This window comes from Perca fluviatilis, chromosome 14 (genome assembly GCF_010015445.1).
Source record: "Perca fluviatilis chromosome 14, GENO_Pfluv_1.0, whole genome shotgun sequence".
Classification (NCBI taxonomy): domain Eukaryota; kingdom Metazoa; phylum Chordata; class Actinopteri; order Perciformes; family Percidae; genus Perca; species Perca fluviatilis.
Window position 1 is genome coordinate 25,077,664 of NC_053125.1, and position 21,971 is coordinate 25,099,634.

Below are 21,971 nucleotides of genomic sequence, written 5' to 3' on the forward strand. Positions count from 1 at the left end.
CTTAAATCCATAGCAATACAACATGTCCAAACATAAACTGTAGGCTATAGGAGTATAATGTTACACTCTGTTTACACTTTTAGAGCTTCACGAATTAAAATGAATAGATGAACAACAGGGATGTTAGTTAAGCCACTGTTTACATCAATGGCTACGGAAACCTGGACACACAGTATTGATATTGTGATCGATAGGACGATGTGATCGATGTCTATAGCCTATGTTTGGCGCCAATATTCATTGTGTTTGACCCCCGGGCCTTGGTAAGTCATGCCTGTTTTTTCTCAATTTTGTGCATGATAAATTGGAGATTTCAAGCTAATAAATACATAATGTAGCCTATATTTGAATACAGGCCTACCATCTATATATGATCGGTTATTAAATGTTAGCTATAAGGTACTGTCAGCTCCTCCTTGTAGGCATTTTTATTCATTATTATTAAAACAATTCTGCAACATTAAAATTCAGTTTTTTTTAATTCTGGTGTTATATTTAACTTTATGGTCGTTTTGGAGGGTGTTAGTCATTGGTGATGTTGATTTGTATTGCCCTAAGAGATGTTTCTTTTGTCCAGTTTTTATGAAATAAATAACAGAAACAGAAATGCATACTTTAGATACCCATGTCATAGTTTATTAACTTTATATAAGCTACATAGAAAATGTTCAAATCTTTTCCTTCACATCTTTTAAGATCTTTTTCTGTGTGGTCTAGATGTGTAATGATTAGTCAATCAACAGAAAAATAATTGCTAACTATTGTGATAATTTGATGATTCATCGTTAAAGTAATTTTTCATGCAAAAATATCACAAAATGCTGTTAGCTTCGTCATGACATTTCATTAATTTAGCCAGCTGAGATTGCACACATTTCACATTGTCAGGGGATTCCATCAAATCACGCACTTGTTTCATGTACGGCTTGGCTTGTTTGCATTTCAAAGACCTCTTTTCTTGACACGTTTTCACATAAAATGCCAAGCCTTTCACTGGGACTATATCGCTCCGCTTTTCAGTTTCACTCATGGCCTTTGAGTGTCGGACATTATCTCCTTAACCTGGACCTTTAAGACTCGTTTAATGTCAACACTTTATTTGCAGTATTTCAGAAAATACAGGGAAACATTTTTCATTTCATGACATGCCTCCACGTCTGAGATTTTATGAATGCATGCGGCTCCGGTGAGATATTGCGCAATCTGGTTGTGCGCGTCATCCTAAAAATACAACTTTCCTTTCTTTAAGTCCCAATATTCATCAATATGCAGTGAAACCATGACTCAGAAACTCCAAAAATAAAGCCGTTTTCCAATACAGCATCCTGAGTTAATCTTTTCACATACCGATGATGTCGCGTACGTGGCTTTATGCGTTCTCCCTAGGCCACTGACTCTCCATGCGCCGACGCATCTTTCCACATGATAGGCCTACACCAATAGTTGGCTTTTCATCATGAGCAAATCTTCCACAAATTCCATCCATAAAAATCTCCACTTCAAGGGCGGGTTTTTTGGCTGATGTAGTGGCGATTTATCCTCAGATTGAACAAACTAAAAACTCAAAGTCAAACAGCCACTGAGGCACCAAAGGAGTGAATCTTATTACGCAGAGATAAAAACATCCATTGTCCAGGCAGAGATGGCATTTTGTGAGGTCTATAAATCCAGTTCTCGGAAAACAAACATTTTAAACAAAGGAACAATGGTGTCTCTAGGCTCTGTACGTGTCTCTGGTGAAAGAAAAAAAAAAAAACAGCCCTCGCAGGTGTCTACCTCCTACATACCTGATCACCCATATATGTAGTTTTCACCTGGTGGCTAAGGCTGCATGGCACTTTCAAAACAAAAGCACTAGCAGACACTTAAAACAACCAAAACGAAAATACTAATGATATAAACAATCGTATGTAGCTGTACGATTCAAGCAAAACAGAAATTATATAAATAAATATTTAACTATTAAATATAACAAAACAATGAACAGCTCCAACGAACTTAATAGAAACTTTTCTTTATGTTTAAATGTGAAGACAAGTGCCTCTCCAAACCTGTCCGTGTACACTAATCAATAGATTAAAAATAACGTGACCATTTCACGAACTGCCGTGAGACCGTGTAGGCCTCTCATGTTGAATTAGGCTATTATAAAGTCAACATTAGGAAAGTGCATTGTGTATAAAAACAATATCATCAGTAGACAGAGGACATGAGATCTTAAATCAGAGGTCTGATGACTCATTATAGAGAGTTAACCAGTCTGAGTGCTGTTAGTGCTGAATGCTCGTTCCTCAGAGAAACTCTAAACGTCAGAGATATTTTCAGTAGATTTAGTGAAGCGAGACTGCAGTAAAACCGTGAAGTAGGGCGTAGGGTGCTGAGCTCAGAGCGGGTAGACTGATTGGTTGCGTGTTGAAAGGTCAGGGGCAACGAGATCAAAGTTCAAATAAGTTGAACTTTGATCTCAGCAATAAATTGTTAAGAACTCTGAATAGTAGCTCACAGTAAACTAAACTGATGCTTCAATATCTGTCAGATGAGATGACTGCAACAGTGAAATAAAGCAGATAAAACATACAAACAGCATCACAGAGACTAAACTTCAGACCATAGATATTATTTTTAAAATACAAAAAAATGGAAATTAGTGGTTATGTTATTGCTACCAGACATTACAAGCAGGTTGTAGTAAAAGAAAAAAATCCATCTGATCCCCGGCTGCTGAAGGCAGGACTAGAGTCTGAGAAACCCAAAAAACATGATAAAAAAAGTGATGACGAAGAGCTGCAGTTTGGTGAAGTGTCCAGCAGGTGAAGACAAAGTCTAACAACAAAAGTCCCTCTTTATCTGTAAAATAACTGATGATCATCAGAGGAAAAGGACCATCAAACACGCTGTAAAAAAAAGGTCAAATATGTCAAAAAATAACAAAAACCTCCGAAAAAAAGTCAAAAAAGCTTCCTAAATGTCAAAAACGGTAGCTATTAAAATGGCCTACATGAACCACTTAATGTGATGATATTAATGCAGCAACATGAGTCAACATGTCCATAGCTACCAGTTATTACCCAGTGTGCCTTGCTGAATGGTTTAGAATGTTTTATTGTTTTATTTCATGTGAATACTAGTTTACTAGAGGATTACCTTAGTATTTGAAGTAATGCAGTAATGCTGGAAGTGTGCATTTAGTTCCCATGCTTATTATGATTCCACAACAATGTTAGTGAGTAAATCTACTGAAATGGCCACCACACCATAACAGAGGAGTGTGATATGTAAGATGAGAAAGCAGAGGTTTCATCTCAAACAATATGGCTGGTAAAAAATAATACAATTATTTGTGTCTTTTCCACACTTAAATTAGTACACAAGTATTAAATAAATTGTATGAGAGAGTCATACATCTGTATCCCAATCATTCTGGAAGACCATCCTAAGGTTATTGCTGGTGAAGTGAGCGTTGGGTTTATTTTGTCTAAAGATCTCAAAACACCTCTGGTTGCCCCTGAAATAAATAACCAGTAGTCCCTTAGATCACATTTCTTTCCTATTCTGATATTCAGTTTGGAGTTGGGGAGATTGTCTAGCCCTGTACCACACCCCTAAATGCATAGAAGCAGTTGTGATGATGCCATGTGATTGGTAGATTAGATAATGTCATTAATGTGAAATTTGACAGTTGTTCCTAATAATCCTTTAGGTGAGTGTATATAGGCTATATATATATATATATATATATATATATATATAATTTTTTTTTATATATTTATAAAAAAAAAAAAAAAAAAAAAAAAAAAAAATTTTAAAAGGGAAAAAAAAGGGGGGGGGCCAACCCCCTTTTGATGCCTTTTGATCCCTCCGAAAAGGCACAGCACTGAGTAAATAGTCTTCACGAGATAACGAGGGTGAAACACATCCGGGCAGGGCAGACAATCACAAAGGCAGAGAAGCACAAGGCAGGAAGTAAAGATAAGATAAGATGAGATAAGATTGACTTTATGAAACTCACACTGGGGAAATTCCCTATGGAGGAAATATTTATTCATAATTCAAATTGAAAGTCCAAAGAGAAATTGAAAGTCCAAAGAGAAAACAAAGCAAGATCAAATTAAAAATATTATTATTTTTTTTAATTTTCCATTTGGCTTTGGCTTTTGAATTTAATATTTGGCTTTTGAATTTCAATTTAACATTGGCTTTTAATTTTCATTTAATATTTGGCTTTTGAATTTCAATTTAACATTTGCTTTTAACTTTCATTTAATATTTGGCTTTTGAATTTCAATTTAACATTGGCTTTTAATTTTCATTTAATATTTGGCTTTTGAATTTCAATTTAACATTGCCTTTTCGTTTGGACTTGACACATGTCAATGTAAATGAGGAGGCGTGGCCCAAAGGCTGGTGGGAGGGTCTGAAACGAAAGGGGTGCAGAGGCACCTTATGAACAGCAGGGGGAGCTTACTGCTGGGGAGCATCTGTCTGCAGCTTCAGGCTTGATGGCCTCTTATTTCACATGATAGAAAATGATGATGTAGGGTAAACACAAACGACATTTCATGCAACAACAGTGAAGTTTTCATGTAGTTACTATAATTGGGCCCGTGTTAGTGAGGACTAGATTAGGACTGTATTTAAAGCTGATTCTGTGCTCCAACCCGGCCCCAGGTGTGTCTGTTTAAAACACGGACTCAGACAACTTTTCTCTTTTGATGTTTTATTTAATTAAGCAACAGTAGAAACATGGGTGTGGGTAGCTCTGCGACGTGTGTTTGTGTGTGGTCAGAATTCGAGGACGCACACACACACACAATCTCAACCGGATAGTCATCGTCCGAACTGCGACCTCTCCTTTCCCTCACGTTTTTCTCCGGGTGGTGCGCGCGGTGTGAGGTGCGTGTACGCGCTATTCTCCAACTTGTAGGCTACTCACAACAATTGCAGGTGGTTAAGGCTGCGTGGTACTTTCAAAACCAAAGCACTAGCAGATACTTAAAATAACCAAAATAAAAATACTAATGATATGAATTATGTAGCTGTATGATTCAAGCAAAACAGAAATTAAATAAATACATATTTAACTATTAAATATAACAAAACAATGAATAGCTCCAACAATTGTTTTCCTCCATAATTATTTTTGTATATCAGTTCTGTAATTAGACTTTTCTATCATGAATGTGTTTCAGTCATCACCTTTTACAGGTTGTTTGTGTTCATTTTGCTGATGTGTTTGAAACATCAGCATTGCTATGGTTACCTGCTGTTATATTACCTGCCAATGAGAAACTAGTATTTTCGTTGTGTCTGTGATATCAACAGTTAATTCTAACAGTTTTGCCTCAGTTGTTAATGATTAAACTCTAAACCATCATCTGCTGATCTTATATTCGTCGATCAGACTGACAGCAGCCAGCAGAGCTGCTGTCAGTCCACAGTAGAGACAGATCCATCCCCGACTCTCTGGTTGTGGTGGACTTGTTGTGTTTGGTGGACTTGTTGTGTTAGGTGTCTCAGGTTTGGTCCGATCCCTCGCTGCTGTAAAGAGACCAAACACATCTGTTTCATTCATGTGAAGGAAAACATTTCACTAAAAGAGAAGGAGTGTAAGGATCGTGGATTTCCACAGTACTTCTCAGGTTCTTATTAATCTAAATCATTAGTATTGCGCCCCTAAGGCCTGCTTGGTTCTTCAGCTTTTTATGTGGATCAAGTTTCAGGATGATCTGTCTTCAATGAATCAAATGTGTGTTAAACTGTTGTTGTTGAATTGTCTCTTTACTGAGAAAACCGACCACATTATTATCTGTTAACTTCTGGTCTAATCCACCAACCCTCAAACACTAAATCTATGCAACAGGATTCATATCATGACAACACCAACATCAACACATTCACACATTACCTTGTGTGTCTTCAGACATTTATGATCCAAACCAGGAGACCAGAGGACAGAGGTCCATCTTGTGTCTGTCTTCTCTGCAACAGCCGGTATAGAGTTATTATTGAGGATCAAAGCTGGAGTGTGTAGAGTGAGGTTGACTCTGCCTCCCCGCCAATCCGTGGCGAGGAGTGAAGCAGTCCAAGAGGGCTCAGTCCCATGTTCTCAGATTCCACATTGTCACAACAAATCTCTGAGTCAGCTACCACCAGCTTCTCTCTACCGACCACTATGGGGTTCCATTTGTGCCAAAATGACTTGGGTTATGGCTAAAATTGTGCCCTATTCAGTTTGACTTTATCCACCCATATTAATACATACTGCCCTTCTGTGAGCTGTCCCTTTTATGGTCTTTTTTATGGACATAAATAGGTTAAAACATGAATGGTCAAAGTGTTTCCATCATGCTATCTCACTCTTGTACTGTAACTAGCCAGCAGACTGGCATTTTTCAGAAGCTTCAACAACTGCTGTGTGCTTCAAATGACCGCCCCCACAATAACAGGCATCCTCTGACCTTTCGTCCATCTCAGGACTTTGACACCTAGCCTATCTAATTACATTGAGTTGGCGCAATGCAGCACACACAATTTTAGTAGAGTTATTAAAAGAACTCGTAAAAACAAACAAACAAACATCAAGATTATTACAAAACTGATTGATTCATGGGCTTGCTCTCAACGCTGGCCGAGCGTTGTACAAGATGAGTAGATAATATATTTCTTTTGGGTTTTTTGCCCCTTAGAGGGAAACAACTAGAAGCCACCACATATTTTAATTAATTAGCAAATTGTGTCACTCAAGACTGGGTTATTAAAAGGTCACTTGTTTGAATGCAGTAATTATTTCCATAATCATCATGTTTAGTGAGCATACATTGTAACGAAAACAAAATAGTAGCTTTGATCATTTTTTTTCTTTCAAAGACGTCTAAATAGCATGGCTTTGACATCTGACCAAGTGAAGTAAACTCTGGAAGGGGGAGTGCTTTGCTGTGAGAAATCAATCAGCTGTGTGCTCACTGCAACGCCTTGGTGGGCAAACATCTGAACATCAAATAATCTTAAACATTTGATGAAAAACAAGACTAAGAAGCATTGTAGGATCCCATACCTGAAACATTTTAATCATTGTTTGAAAGTGTGTGTGTGTGTGTGTGTGTGTGTGTGTGTGTGTGTGTGTGTGTGTGTGTGTGTGTGTGTGTGTGTGTGTGTGTGTGTGTGTGTGTGTGAGATTTTATTACAGAAAAAATTTAGTGAACATCCTATTCAATAAACTCTTAGAAGAGATGCATGATGTATTTTCACTGTACAGTACCTTACACTTGATGTGCCCTAACTATTTCACTACTTTGTTTCTCTCTCGTCTAACATGCAGTGCAGTAGCTTGTGTAAATTGTACATTTGCATGAAAATGACATTTTGAAAATTCTTTTCGGGCATTTGATCATGCCCAGAACAGACAAACATATTTTCAATCAATTATATCTGCATATCAATAGTCCACTAAAAGACAATTTGTGACATCCAGGGCAAATCTGAAAGCATGGCAAGATATTCTGGTAACACGTACTGTAGCCTACAGTATGTACAGTATGTTTCCTAATGTTTAAAGCTATATTCCGTTTTGGTCAAAGCATTCTTTTGCTTAATAATATACAGTCAACCAATCCAGGCCAGGCTTTGCACCCTCTCACTTTGATGACATGCCAACTTCTCTCACCTTCACACAGCAACTTTTGAAACCACTCAAATTACAAGATGGATGAGATGGACCCTACAGAGGGGCCCCTAACACATGTTGCTCACAGAAGATAGCATAATCTCTACATCGCACACAAGTTAGCAGACAACTGGCTCACTCTGACTGCTTAATCCTAATCATTCTATAATGTAGACTGAATCTCCTTTAAAAAGACATCTCGGAGCCTGAATGAATAGAAATTACACTTCAGGAGACATTGACATTTCTGTAAAATCATGTTAAGTTAGTTTAGAAAAGGCAATAATAAATGTGCAATTGTTAAAATATAATTACATTTAATAAAAATGTTGCTTTCTTAGTGATTGAAAATATTACATAGTAAGTCATATCTGGTTATGTTTACATATGCACACTAAAGATTGCCATAATAATCCCCATAATAATCCAATTCACATGACTAAAAAGAGGCAAGTGCAAAAAGTCATTTTTTGCTCTTTTGTCTTGCATTTTCAGTAAAGTTTCAACTCAACACAAGCAGGTTTATTAGGAGTCAAGAAATTACCAAACAAGCGCAAGCACGAAATAATTTAAGACCATAATGTCAATGTTCATCTACCTTTCATGCATTTGCTGTCTGTCAGATTTAAATTCCTCATATGAATTTTAAATCTCACATCATAGTATCAAAGTAAAAAATACCAATCAATCAATTATCAATCATCAAACATTTTAAAGGCAATCTTCATCTTAAAATGTGTCAACACCACAATTTCCTATTATAATCTTTAATTCAAAAAAAATGAAATATGCATATGTGAATTTTTTTAAAAGAATTCAAAAATCGCTTACCCAGGGTAGGGATTCTCCCAAATATAGAACCAGCAAAAAAATGCGTCAAGTCTCAACTGTCACCCTTACCATAACTGGCATGTAAGTCTGTTTCAACCTCTGCTTAGTAAGCACACCAGACTGAATATAAGGGGTCCATGTGGGTGCCTTAGACAGCGTGGAGGAAGGCGATTGAAGTTCCAGCTTGTGGTGAGGTGGTCTACTACTATGCATCATACCATTTAAATGTATTTCTCATTTTGGAAATTATAAGACATTATATTTAGTCAGAATCAGAATCAGCTTTATTGGCAAGGTTTGCGTAAACAAACAAGGAATTTGACACTGGTTAATCTTTGCTCTTAAAGTACAAAACTTGTATACTTACACTTATATAAAAAATAAAAACAGAAAGGACAGTAAGAACTATAAAAAATGTAAGTATGCAGTATAACAATACAATAGAATTTACAAAAAATATACAATAACACTTGAAGAGAGGGAAAGAATAGTGCAATATCAGTATAGTCGAGATGATTTAAATATAAATATAGTGCAAGGCAGTTCAGTGCAAGAATGAATGTATGTATTCAATGCACTCATCTTTGATAAAAGATTAAATTTATATATTTTTTGTACGTATCTCTACAATGTAATATATGTCAACAAAGTTTTCAATTAATTTGAGGTTGTTTCCTGCACTGATTAACCCACGATGTTTTCAATAGGATTGTGGAGTGCAACATTCTTTTCACAAGGGGAAAGGATAAGGTATGTACAACTTTTATTTTAAGTATTAGTGTGTTTAATCCATGACCTTAGGTGTTTTGCATCCAATTAAGACAAAACCTCAGGAAGAGAAACTGAGCATGAATCTCTCCCTGGATGGAGAGACATGCAGCAGATGTTGTGTGTAAATTATAGAGCAACATAATGAAATTACAGCATAGACAATCAGTCTAACGGTCTGAAAGGCTTTAACTAAGCTAAAGGTCTCTTGTAATAATGTAGAAAATATTTTGGTATTGATATATTGTTGATGTTTAGTACAACACCAGACATTTAGGAACTGTTCAATTATATGAACAGAAACCATCATTCTAAGATTGCTATTGTTTGATTTACTGACTTGTGATGATGCCCAGAACTCAATTTGATAGGTATATGTTAATTATTTCATTGGACTATATAATTCTGGGCTTCCCAGTCATAGAAGACATTAGTTTTAATGTCTAAATATAAAATTATATAAATATATATATATATATATATATATATATATATATATATATATATATATATATATATATATATATATTTATATTTACTCTTATTTGTAATTACTTCACAGAAGTAAACCGCCACCATGAGTACGGACGCGGAGATGGCCATTTATGGCAAAGCTGCTGTTTACCTTCGTAAGCCAGAAAAGGAGAGAATTGAGGCTCAAACTGCACCATTTGATGCCAAGAGTGCCTGCTATGTAGCCGATGTCAAGGAGCTGTACTTGAAGGCAAAAATCCTCAAGAAAGATGGTGGCAAAGTCACCGTTGAACTCCTGGACACTAAGGAGGTTAGTATCATGAAGTCACAGTCAACTGGGAATTCAATATGATTAGTTATCATTGTGTCTAATGTCCTGTTGCAGGAGAGGACAGTGAAAGAAGAAGATGTCCATCCAATGAACCCTCCCAAGTATGACAAGATTGAGGACATGGCCATGATGACCCATCTCAATGAAGCCTCTGTGCTGTATAACCTCAAAGAGCGTTTTGCAGCATGGATGATCTACGTAAGACAATCTGCCTAATGAGAAAAGAACTATTGCGAATTGCTAAACTTGCAGGAAACATAGAGTTAACTGTTGAATCTCTATGATCACTTTCAGACCTACTCTGGGTTGTTCTGTGCCACTGTGAACCCCTACAAGTGGCTCCCAGTGTACGATGCTGAATGTGTAAGTGCATATAGAGGCAAGAAGCGTATGGAGGCTCCACCCCACATCTTCTCTGTCTCTGACAACGCTTTTCAGTTCATGCTTACTGGTAAGTCATTACCCAAACAATGTAGAATGTATGAGTATAAAGGGATTTTTTTTGCAGTAAAACTTAATTATTATTACATTATTTATTTTTTTATTTACAGATAGGGAGAACCAGTCTGTCTTGATCACGTAAGCTTGTTACATTTACATTTGTTGACTTTATTTAACATAGTCAAATATCTTGATCAAATTCTTAAAAGTCTATGTCTATACCTAGTGGAGAATCTGGTGCTGGAAAGACTGTGAACACCAAGCGTGTCATCCAGTACTTTGCAACAATTGCAGTTGGTGGACCGAAGAGGGACGAATCAAAGGTATGTTACTGTATGATTACAATTCAGGCTTCTTCCTCTATAGAATATTTTTCAAGGGGGAAATGAAGTCATTTTCTGACTGTAATTCTAAACCTGGATTATAGGGGTCACTGGAGGATCAGATTATTGCAGCCAATCCCCTGCTGGAGGCCTATGGTAACGCCAAAACTATTAGGAATGACAACTCTTCTCGTTTTGTAAGTATGGAACAATTTCTACACATGAAAGAGGTCTTGTTACAGATTGCCAATGTGGGGACATTAAAAATCCTTTGTTCCAAACAGGGTAAATTCATCAGAATCCATTTCGGCACAACTGGCAAACTGTCTAGTGCTGATATTGAGACATGTAAGTAATAATACTAATAGTACATACAAATGACTGGAATTGAGAATTGGTCAGACTGTAATTTATGAACACTATTGGTAGATCTGCTGGAGAAGTCAAGAGTGACATACCAGCTTTCTGATGAAAGAGGCTACCACATCTTCTTCCAGATGATGACCGGCCACATCCCTGAGATACTTGGTAAGAAGATTGAGAGGATGCACATTGTTTATCCTGTTCTCATATGAAACAAATGTTCTCACGTGTTCACCCTTTTTTTGATATCCAGATCAGGCTCTCATCACAACCAACCCCTACGACTTCCCCATGTGTAGCATGGGTCAGATCACTGTGGCCAGCATTGATGACAAAGTTGAGCTGGAAGCCACTGATGTGAGTAATTTTTACTTTCAAATATTTAAATATATCCACATCAAAACCCTTTTTAAGTGCATTTTTCTAAAGTGATTATGTTTGTGTGGACCTCTTTTGAACTCAGAATGCCATTGATATCCTGGGCTTCACTGGTGAAGAGAAGGTGAGCATCTACAGAATGACTGGTGCTGTGCTCCACCATGGTAACATGAAGTTCAAGCAGAAGCAGCGTGAGGAGCAGGCTGAGCCTGATGGCACAGAGGGTGAGTATTTAATGCCACCTCAGAGTGAATAGCTTGGGGGAAAACAGTAATACAGTTCTTAATCACACTGGTTTCTGTTCATATCATGATGGAAATCTCTGAACTATTTTCAGAGGCTGACAAGGTTGGTTACTTGCTGGGTCTAAACTCCGCTGACATGCTCAAGGCTCTGTGCTATCCCAGAGTGAAGGTCGGAAATGAGTTTGTCACCAAGGGACAGACTGTACCTCAGGTAATTGAGATAAACTGGTATCACTTCTATTTATTTTTTGTGTTATTTATTTCATTAGATAAAATTTAAATACCAGTATTCCATCGTTTTACAAGATGGTTGACGGCTGATTTTAAACAAATCACATCCTTGTTTTTATTCAGGTGATGAACGCAGTGCCTGCCCTGGCCAAGTCTATCTATGAGAGGATGTTCTTGTGGATGGTCGTCCGTATCAACCAGAGTTTGGACACTAAACAAGCTAGACAGTTCTACATTGGTGTCCTGGATATCGCTGGCTTTGAAATCTTTGACGTAAGCATAATTTCGAACAATTCAGAGGCTGATTCTTTTCATGACAGAATCATTCTTATTGCCCTGCGAGAGATTATACTGATTATTTGTCCCATCACAGTTCAACACTTTGGAACAGCTGTGCATCAACTTCACCAATGAGAAACTGCAACAGTTCTTCAACCACACTATGTTTGTCCTGGAGCAAGAGGAGTACAAGAAGGAGGGTATTATCTGGGAGTTCATTGACTTTGGCATGGACTTGGCTGCTTGCATTGAGCTCATTGAAAAGGTAATCACTTCATTTGGTAATCAAATATAATTGTTCTTAATTTGTATCACTTAATGACATACTTCTTCACACTTTTTTCAAGCCCATGGGAATCTTCTCCATCCTCGAAGAGGAGTGCATGTTCCCCAAGGCCACAGACACATCCTTCAAGAACAAGCTTTATGACCAGCATCTTGGCAAAAACAAAGCATTTGAGAAGCCTAAGCCCGCCAAGGGCAAGATTGAGGCCCACTTCTCTCTGGTGCACTACGCCGGTACCGTGGACTACAATATTGCTGGCTGGCTGGACAAGAACAAGGATCCACTGAATGAGTCTGTCATTCAGCTGTACCAGAAATCCCCAGTGAAACTGCTGGCTGTTCTGTATCCTCCCGTCGTTGAGGGTATGATAGTAACTACAATAAACTGAAACACATTTTAAAGGTGCAATATGTAATATTGTATGTAATACTGGCAGCTAGCGGTTAAAATAGTTACTGCACTACCAATTCAAAATACTGGACAGTCGTTTCCCCCGCCCCCTCCTGCCCAGACTCGAAGTTCACGGGGGTTGCCAGGCTGAGACCACAGCATTCACAACAATGTTGCTAGACGCTTTTCTCACATAGCTCCACAGCACAGCGGAGTAGCTAACGTTATGCTGGCTATATCGACAGTCATAAAAGCCGTGCTCACGCGGAGCCATAGATATATATACACGACGCGGAGCTCTGTAACCAACTGACAGACACACTTTTTCGGCTTAAAATTACAGTATGAACCACTAAAAACACAACAACCTCACCATCCTCTCCACACGCCAGTCAGGCACACTTCCTCAGCTTAGAATTACAATACGAAACGCTAAAAATACCACTACCTTGCCGACGGAACACACTTCATTGGCTTAGAATTACGGCAACAATCGCTAAACACACTGCAAACTCATAGTCCTCTCTTTCCGATTTACAGCCCCTCTCTCGTGGCTTAAAATAACTCACCGTTGTCGGCTCCAGCTGCTGAACTACACGTTGTAAACAGCCATGGCCCGCTTGCCTGGTCCTCCCGGTAACGTTAGCAGTTAAAAGGGTTAGAATGGCGGCGTTAGCCAGGACCAGTTGGGATCACTTTACTGGCTGTGTCTCAATTGTTTTTGCGAGTAACCAACTCGGGTACTCTAGCTATATAATTCAATGCGAGTACACAAATGTTGAAATGACATGAAATGCCCGTCCCTAGTGTTTGTGATAAATTAGCCTGAAGCTAATGCTTACCTGTTCAGGAGGAAATAAGCCAATTCTGCATCCTTTTGGGATCTAAGCTATCTCCATCTTCCAAATACATCTCCAATATTTACCAGGGGGTTGTTACGTCTCTGGTCACACAACTGTTAGAAACATGCCGTTTACTTTTTTTTTAGGTCCGGTAGAATCTATCTCCGTTGATCCTGTTCGTTTGTTAGCTGCTTTCATGGCTGTAACAATGTTACAGCTGTAGCGCGCTGGGTTTACGTTTTTACAGGTATATCTGGCAACCCGGCCTGGCTGTCAAACTGGGCCGTTGATAACAACCACAGACCAAAACATAAACATAAATTCCGTCACGGAATGTAAATTTCAAAAAGAAAAAATGCTGACATTAGCATTGTTGTCAGAAAAGATAGTATTTCAGCTTAACATGTTTCCTTAATATCTGATGAGGCATTGGTGTCATTTTTGGATTTATTACAGTACAAATATTACATATTGGACCTTTAAGGTTATACTGTATATTTTTTAACTAACTGTAGCATGTGCTCTTGTAAATGATGTGTCACATTTAACATAACAAGTCTATTTAAAAAAACATTTACAGAAACTGGTGGTGCAAAGAAGGGTGGCAAGAAGAAGGGTGGTTCTATGCAGACTGTGTCTTCACAGTTTAGGGTAAGGTTGCAAACTTATCTCATATACAGTATCTCAATTTATGCTCAAACTCACAGTATCATGCATGATATAACTCACCATTCTGGATCTACAGGAGAACTTGGGCAAGCTGATGACTAACTTGAGGAGCACCCATCCTCACTTTGTGCGCTGCCTGATTCCCAATGAGTCGAAGACTCCAGGTACATAGAAAACTTAATCTCAAGAGATTCTTTTAGGAGTGATTTGTTTTGTTGGTATGGTTTACTTAATTTTAGAGCCTATTTATTCAAGGAAGTAATTAAGAAATGCATTTTTTACAGGTCTGATGGAGAACTTCCTGGTCATCCACCAGCTCAGGTGTAACGGTGTGCTGGAGGGTATCAGAATCTGCAGAAAAGGTTTCCCTAGCAGAATTCTCTATGCTGACTTCAAGCAGAGGTATCAATGGATATTTAAAGAATTTTGATAGATTATTAAAAGAAAATGCTGACACTAACCATTAACTCTCATAAAAAGGTACAAGGTGCTGAATGCCAGTGTCATCCCCGAGGGCCAGTTCATTGACAACAAGAAGGCTTCAGAGAAGTTGCTTGGGTCAATTGATGTTAATCATGATGAGTACAAATTCGGACACACCAAGGTTAGCCCCTTGATTGCATTTATATATTTTAGTGGTACTTTCCAATGATGGTCAGTGCATTTTGTCTGTTAAAAACAAAGAGAATGAGTAAAGGATAGAAATAGAGAATTTGTGTTATCATGTGGCCATTGATAAAGCAGGTTACATTTTGTCTTGTGCACCAAGTAATAGTAAAAGACTAGTAAAAGTGCCCATAAAGGATTGAAGTTTCCTAGAAAAAAGCACAGCTGCCATCAGCCATTTACAATAATTGTGTTTCACTGTCTACGATATTTTGCTACATATCCTGATCCTGATGAAGATAGAAAAGACATTAATATGATGGTGTGGGGTACATGTTATCTGAGTCATTTCTGGTTTAATGTTTAGAATAGTGCATAGTGCAGACATGTCAATTTCTATTTTCTCTTTGATCAGGTGTTCTTCAAAGCCGGTCTGCTGGGTGTCCTAGAGGAGATGAGAGATGAAAAACTGGCATCTCTGGTCACCATGACTCAGGCTTTGTGCCGTGGTTACCTCATGAGAAAAGAGTTTGTGAAGATGACAGCAACGAGGCATGTTGAAAACAACAATTTTGAGTGCACAGCCGCAGAATGAATAATGAGGAATAACTTTGTCCCTAACAGCAACTTCTTTTGAACAGGGATGCTGTATATACCATCCAGTACAATGTCCGCTCATTCATGAATGTCAAACACTGGCCATGGATGAAGGTGTACTACAAGATCAAGCCTCTGCTGAAGAGTGCTGAAACTGAGAAGGAGCTGGCAGCTATGAAGGAGAACTATGAAAAGATGACCACTGACTTGGCTGCTGCCCTGGCCAAGAAGAAGGAACTGGAGCAGAAGATGGTGTCCCTTCTGCAGGAGAAGAATGATCTGCAGCTGCAAGTAGCATCTGTAAGTACACACCAACGGACAGTTCTGCTTTTTCATGTTTTTTAATGTTAATGTGCTAACATCTATTTTGGGAAAATTAACAAGGAATCAGAGAATCTGAATGATGCTGAAGAGAGATGTGAGGGACTTATCAAGAGTAAGATTCAGCTCGAGGCCAAACTCAAAGAGACAACCGAGAGACTGGAGGATGAAGAGGAAATGAATGCTGAGCTCACTGCCAAGAAGAGAAAGCTGGAGGATGAATGCTCTGAGCTCAAGAAGGATATTGATGACCTGGAGCTTACCTTGGCCAAAGTGGAAAAAGAGAAACATGCCACAGAGAACAAGGTTGGTAAATAATAATCTGTCCAGCAGATGAAGTAAGATTATAATGATGACCGATTAAAGACAAGATTTTTCTTGCACACTTAGGTTAAGAACCTGACTGAGGAGATGGCTTCTCAAGATGAGAGCATTGCTAAGCTGACCAAGGAAAAGAAAGCCCTTCAGGAGGCTCATCAGCAGACTCTTGATGACCTGCAGGCAGAGGAAGACAAAGTCAACACTCTGACCAAGGCCAAGACCAAGCTTGAGCAGCAAGTGGATGATGTAAGTTTACAAAGTCTCTTGGATTGGCAAAGCAAGAGCATTTTTCTTGAATGTGATGGTTAAATTCTCATCTTATTTCTTAGCTTGAGGGTTCTCTGGAGCAAGAGAAGAAGCTCCGTATGGACCTTGAGAGAGCCAAGAGAAAGCTGGAGGGTGATCTGAAACTGGCCCAGGAATCCATAATGGATCTTGAGAATGACAAGCAGCAGTCTGATGAGAAGATCAAAAAGTAACATAAGTTTTTTAATTTGTACAAACATTCTTTTAAAAATTGTGGTTCACTGCATGAACTCTATGTACTTTATCTATAATTCCCACAGGAAGGACTTTGAAATCAGTCAGCTCCTTAGCAAGATTGAAGATGAGCAGTCACTGGGTGCTCAACTTCAGAAGAAGATCAAGGAGCTCCAGGTGACATATCGCATGACATGAAACATTTCTGCATGTGTTCCCAAATTTGTGTATTAAAAGTGAAAGTTTACTGAACGACATCACATTTATATTCAACAGGCTCGTATTGAGGAACTGGAGGAGGAGATTGAGGCTGAGCGTGCAGCTCGTGCCAAGGTTGAGAAGCAGAGAGCTGACCTCTCCAGGGAACTTGAGGAGATCAGTGAGAGGCTGGAGGAGGCCGGCGGTGCCACTGCTGCTCAGATTGAGATGAACAAGAAGCGTGAAGCCGAGTTCCAGAAGCTCCGTCGTGATCTTGAGGAGTCCACTCTGCAGCATGAAGCCACCGCTGCTGCTCTTCGCAAGAAGCAGGCTGACAGCGTAGCTGAGCTGGGAGAGCAGATCGACAACCTCCAGCGTGTAAAGCAGAAGCTTGAGAAGGAAAAGAGTGAATACAAGATGGAGATTGATGACCTCTCCAGCAACATGGAAGCTGTTGCTAAAGCAAAGGTACACAATGCGTTACATGCTATTTTTTTAACTAAATAAGCATAGTAAATAATGTAATTAATATTATAAATAAAATCTGATTACTGATCTCATCTCTATTTACTCATTAGGGTAATCTTGAAAAGATGTGCCGTACTCTAGAGGACCAACTCAGCGAACTGAAGACCAAGAATGATGAAAATGTCCGTCAAATCAATGACTCAAATGGACAGAAAGCACGTCTCCTGACAGAAAATGGTATCTAAAACTTTTAAACTGAATATATTGTGTATATTATTAAGAAACATGACAAAAACTAACGTATCATGACATCTTTCACACAAGGTGAGTTCAGCCGTCAAATTGAAGAGAAAGAAGCTCTTGTCTCCCAGCTGACCAGAGGCAAACAGGCATTCACACAGCAGATTGAGGAGCTGAAGAGACAGATTGAAGAGGAGGTCAAGGTAAGACACTGTTAAGTGAGTGTGTATTAGTATTATTAGTTTGGGATTAAGGAATTTGTAAATCCAATCACATGTCTTACACCAGGCCAAGAATGCTCTTGCCCATGGACTGCAATCAGCCCGCCATGACTGTGATCTGCTGAGGGAGCAGTTTGAGGAGGAGCAGGAGGCCAAGGCTGAGCTGCAGCGTGGAATGTCCAAGGCCAACGGTGAGGTGGCTCAGTGGAGAACTAAGTATGAAACTGATGCTATCCAGCGCACTGAGGAGCTTGAGGAATCCAAGTGAGTAACATTCAAACTTACTATTCAATGGGCAGTTCAGAAGTGTAGCATTTTAGCATAACTCAAAAACAGAACTTGCATTTAAACAAATGTTCTAAAAAGGTTTTTCAATTGTTTGTAATTAGTATCTTATTACGAAAATAACATTTTAGATTAAAGCAGTACTTTATAATATTCAAAGGTTCTGAGACTATGTAATGATTTGTATTTCGTTCATGAAAAAATATCTGGAAAAAAGTTTCAGTGGAAAACAAATCTTATCTTTTTCAAACAGGAAAAAGCTGGCTCAGCGTCTTCAGGAGGCTGAGGAGCAGATTGAGGCAGTGAACTCCAAGTGTGCTTCTCTTGAGAAAACCAAACAGAGGCTCCAGAGTGAGGTGGAGGACCTCATGATTGATGTTGAGAGGGCCAATGGGCTGGCTGCCAACCTGGACAAGAAGCAGAGGAACTTTGACAAGGTAACATTGTTTACTTTGTGTGGCCACACAAAGGTGGAGGGTGGGGGTGTGGCCTTGACCAACTGCCACTTTGCTTGTTTGAAAGCCATGATGTCTCTCTCTCATGGGGGGCCAAATTCTATGGGCGGGCAAAGCAGAGGAAGGGGAGGTAACCTTGCTCCTTATGACCTCATAATGAGCAAGATTCCAGATCGGCCCATCTCAGCTTTCATTTTCTCAAAGGCAGAGCAGGATACCCAGGGCTCGGTTTACACCTATCACCATTTCTAACCACTGGTGGTCCATAGGCAGGCTGGGGGAACACATATTAATGTTAAAAAACCTCATAATGTGAAATGTTCATGCCATGGGACCTTTGGGAGCTTTAAAGTCATTTTGATGGTAAACGAACTTGTAGTAGGGCAAATCATCCCGACAGCAAAGCAGAGGAGGACGCCACTTGCAAAACCAGCAATGCAAGTTTGGTAGGTGGCGCCCCGCCAAATCTTGCAGGAACGGGGGATGGGGATCAGGCCGTGAGTGCAGAGACGGGTCTGCATACAACAGTAACGTTAAATACAAGTACTCCACAGCGACTTTAGGGGTCACTGTTTGACAAACAAAAAACAACAGAAACCGCATAGTATGCCTTTAAATATGTATTTAGTTTTCCTCATATTGATACATAACCAACTGAACTGTATTAATTATGTTATTCAGGTGCTGGCAGAGTGGAAACAGAAGTTCGAGGAGGGTCAGGCCGAGCTCGAGGGAGCACAGAAGGAGGCTCGTTCTCTCAGCACTGAGCTGTTCAAGATGAAGAACTCTTATGAGGAATCTTTGGATCAGCTGGAGACCATGAAGCGTGAAAACAAGAACCTGCAACGTAAGTTCTACATTATGTAACAGCTACATTGTATTGAGCACTTGTATTTCTTACATTGTATTCAATTGTGTTAGAATAAAGTGTATTTATTTTACATTGTAAGGTTTAACAATATAAAACACATGTATCTCTCTGCAGAGGAGATCTCAGATCTGACTGAACAGATTGGTGAGACTGGCAAGAGTATCCATGAGCTGGAGAAGTCCAAGAAGCAGGTGGAGACCGAGAAGGCTGAGATCCAGACGGCTCTTGAAGAGGCTGAGGTACTTTTTTTCTCGGGGAAATCTTCTGAAAAAAAAATCTTAATCATAGACAAATATTCAATAAAAGGTTTAAAGGCAAAGATTAATATTTAATTCTTTGATATCATTAGGGAACTCTGGAACACGAAGAGTCTAAGATCCTGCGTGTCCAGTTGGAGCTCAACCAGATTAAGGGTGAGGTGGACAGGAAGCTGGCAGAGAAAGATGAGGAGATGGAGCAGATCAAGAGGAACAGCCAGAGGGTGATTGACTCCATGCAGAGCACTCTGGATTCTGAGGTCAGGAGCAGAAACGATGCCCTGAGAATCAAGAAGAAGATGGAGGGAGACCTGAATGAGATGGAGATTCAGCTTAGCCACGCCAATCGCCAGGCTGCTGAGTCCCAGAAGCAGCTGAGGAATGTGCAGGCGCAGCTGAAGGTATTGTTAGACAAAGAGTTGTTGCACAGACTATGGTCAGTGCAGGTACATTTTGGAATTCATGTGAATACTTTCCTGATATTTTTTCACTAGGATGCACAACTGCACCTTGATGATGCTGTCAGAGCACAGGAAGACTTCAAGGAACAAGCTGCTATGGTGGATCGCAGGAACGGTCTGATGGTAGCTGAAATCGAGGAACTCAGAGCTGCTCTGGAACAGACAGAGAGAGGTCGCAAAGTTGCTGAGCAGGAGCTGGTGGATGCCAGTGAGCGTGTTGGACTTCTGCATTCTCAGGTGAACAAGCCCAATCATTTCTTCAATAATTCAAAAATCTAATGAAAATGAAATAACGTGAAAATCAGGCATGTAATGACTAAGTGCCTTTTTTTTGCCTTATAGAACACAAGCCTTCTGAACTCCAAGAAGAAGCTTGAGTCTGACCTGGTCCAGGTCCAGAGTGAAGTGGATGACACTGTTCAGGAAGCAAGAAATGCAGAGGAGAAGGCCAAGAAGGCCATCACTGATGTAGGTTTACATTTCATTTGTTCTTCCTTTCACTCCAATATGTTCAAGATATTTCTCATTAACATTTTATGCTGTCTCTTCTAGGCTGCTATGATGGCTGAGGAGCTGAAGAAGGAGCAGGATACCAGCGCTCACCTGGAGAGGATGAAGAAGAACCTGGAGGTCGCTGTGAAGGACCTGCAGCACCGCCTGGATGAGGCTGAGAACCTGGCCATGAAGGGTGGCAAGAAGCAGCTCCAGAAACTCGAGTCCCGGGTATGAAAGTCACGTTAAGAATTTGCACAACTGAAGCAAGACTTTTGGAAAAGAAAGGTGGATACTTATTGTCTTGTTCTTTGAAGGTGCGTGAACTGGAGGCAGAGGTTGAGGCTGAGCAGAGACGCGGAGCAGATGCCATTAAGGGTGTCCGCAAATATGAGAGGAGGGTGAAGGAGCTCACCTATCAGGTACAGTCACTTTGATAGTTACCATGTACAGTACAAAAAGGATCTAATATCTTTACCATTAAAAATACAAATGCAAATCTATATTGCCTATTACAGACTGATGAGGACAAGAAAAACGTCGGCAGGCTGCAGGATCTGGTTGACAAACTGCAGCTGAAGGTCAAGGCCTACAAGAGGCAGGCTGAGGAGGCGGTAAGGACAAAATATACATGTTCAACACTGAAAGTTTGACAATATATCATAGTTATTTTAATGTACATTAGTACTATGGATATTATTGAACTTTTAAATTTTTTTCTGTCTTGTATTTCAGGAGGAGCAGGCCAACACTCATCTGTCCAAGTGCAGGAAGGTTCAGAATGAGCTGGAGGAGGCTGAGGAGCGCGCTGATATCGCAGAGTCCCAGGTCAACAAGCTGAGGGCAAAGAGCCGTGACTCTGGAAAGGTAAATACATACATCAGTTTAGTGATAAATAACCAACAAAGCAATTATTCTTTAATGTATATCTGTCGATATGTTAGAGCAGATTCTTTACAGTATTATATTCACCTTATAAAGCATTTGGTTTAAATACTATAAAATGAACATATCACAATTGTTGTCCCCTATCGCTTATTCAAACTCACACAAACCATTTCTGTGTTTTTTTTTACAGGGAAAAGAAGCAGCAGAGTAAAACACACAAGAGTTTGGCTGTGTTGAATCATATAATATGAAATCATTCATGCCGAAACAATAAAGGTTAAACTGTTGCTATTAAA

At 39.4% G+C, this 21,971-nt stretch overlaps 1 protein-coding gene across 2 annotated transcripts in view; it reads left to right on the forward strand.

Annotated features, from left to right (window-relative positions):
- LOC120573092 (myosin heavy chain, fast skeletal muscle-like) overlaps positions 1-21,971 on the forward strand; it is a 697,218-nt gene extending 675,247 nt beyond the window's left edge. The window contains exons 1-41 of one of the 2 annotated variants that reach the window (XM_039822535.1): positions 8,648-8,683; positions 9,202-9,244; positions 9,825-10,046; positions 10,122-10,265; positions 10,362-10,518; positions 10,619-10,646; positions 10,735-10,831; positions 10,936-11,028; positions 11,116-11,179; positions 11,261-11,359; positions 11,448-11,551; positions 11,658-11,796; positions 11,910-12,028; positions 12,172-12,321; positions 12,422-12,592; positions 12,675-12,975; positions 14,426-14,496; positions 14,591-14,678; positions 14,799-14,916; positions 14,995-15,118; positions 15,536-15,672; positions 15,762-16,017; positions 16,102-16,344; positions 16,429-16,605; positions 16,689-16,834; positions 16,926-17,016; positions 17,116-17,505; positions 17,616-17,742; positions 17,830-17,948; positions 18,034-18,230; positions 18,505-18,688; positions 19,388-19,553; positions 19,692-19,816; positions 19,927-20,235; positions 20,329-20,532; positions 20,638-20,763; positions 20,848-21,018; positions 21,105-21,209; positions 21,306-21,401; positions 21,523-21,654; positions 21,866-21,971. In XM_039822535.1, the coding sequence (XP_039678469.1) occupies positions 9,840-10,046; positions 10,122-10,265; positions 10,362-10,518; positions 10,619-10,646; positions 10,735-10,831; positions 10,936-11,028; positions 11,116-11,179; positions 11,261-11,359; positions 11,448-11,551; positions 11,658-11,796; positions 11,910-12,028; positions 12,172-12,321; positions 12,422-12,592; positions 12,675-12,975; positions 14,426-14,496; positions 14,591-14,678; positions 14,799-14,916; positions 14,995-15,118; positions 15,536-15,672; positions 15,762-16,017; positions 16,102-16,344; positions 16,429-16,605; positions 16,689-16,834; positions 16,926-17,016; positions 17,116-17,505; positions 17,616-17,742; positions 17,830-17,948; positions 18,034-18,230; positions 18,505-18,688; positions 19,388-19,553; positions 19,692-19,816; positions 19,927-20,235; positions 20,329-20,532; positions 20,638-20,763; positions 20,848-21,018; positions 21,105-21,209; positions 21,306-21,401; positions 21,523-21,654; positions 21,866-21,886 (5,796 nt within the window). In that variant the 5' untranslated portion in view covers positions 8,648-8,683; positions 9,202-9,244; positions 9,825-9,839 and the 3' untranslated portion in view covers positions 21,887-21,971. Of the gene's footprint in view, positions 1-8,647; positions 8,684-9,201; positions 9,245-9,824; positions 10,047-10,121; positions 10,266-10,361; positions 10,519-10,618; positions 10,647-10,734; positions 10,832-10,935; positions 11,029-11,115; positions 11,180-11,260; positions 11,360-11,447; positions 11,552-11,657; positions 11,797-11,909; positions 12,029-12,171; positions 12,322-12,421; positions 12,593-12,674; positions 12,976-14,425; positions 14,497-14,590; positions 14,679-14,798; positions 14,917-14,994; positions 15,119-15,535; positions 15,673-15,761; positions 16,018-16,101; positions 16,345-16,428; positions 16,606-16,688; positions 16,835-16,925; positions 17,017-17,115; positions 17,506-17,615; positions 17,743-17,829; positions 17,949-18,033; positions 18,231-18,504; positions 18,689-19,387; positions 19,554-19,691; positions 19,817-19,926; positions 20,236-20,328; positions 20,533-20,637; positions 20,764-20,847; positions 21,019-21,104; positions 21,210-21,305; positions 21,402-21,522; positions 21,655-21,865 lie in introns of those variants that run through there. The other variant, XM_039822534.1, reaches the window with a different exon arrangement.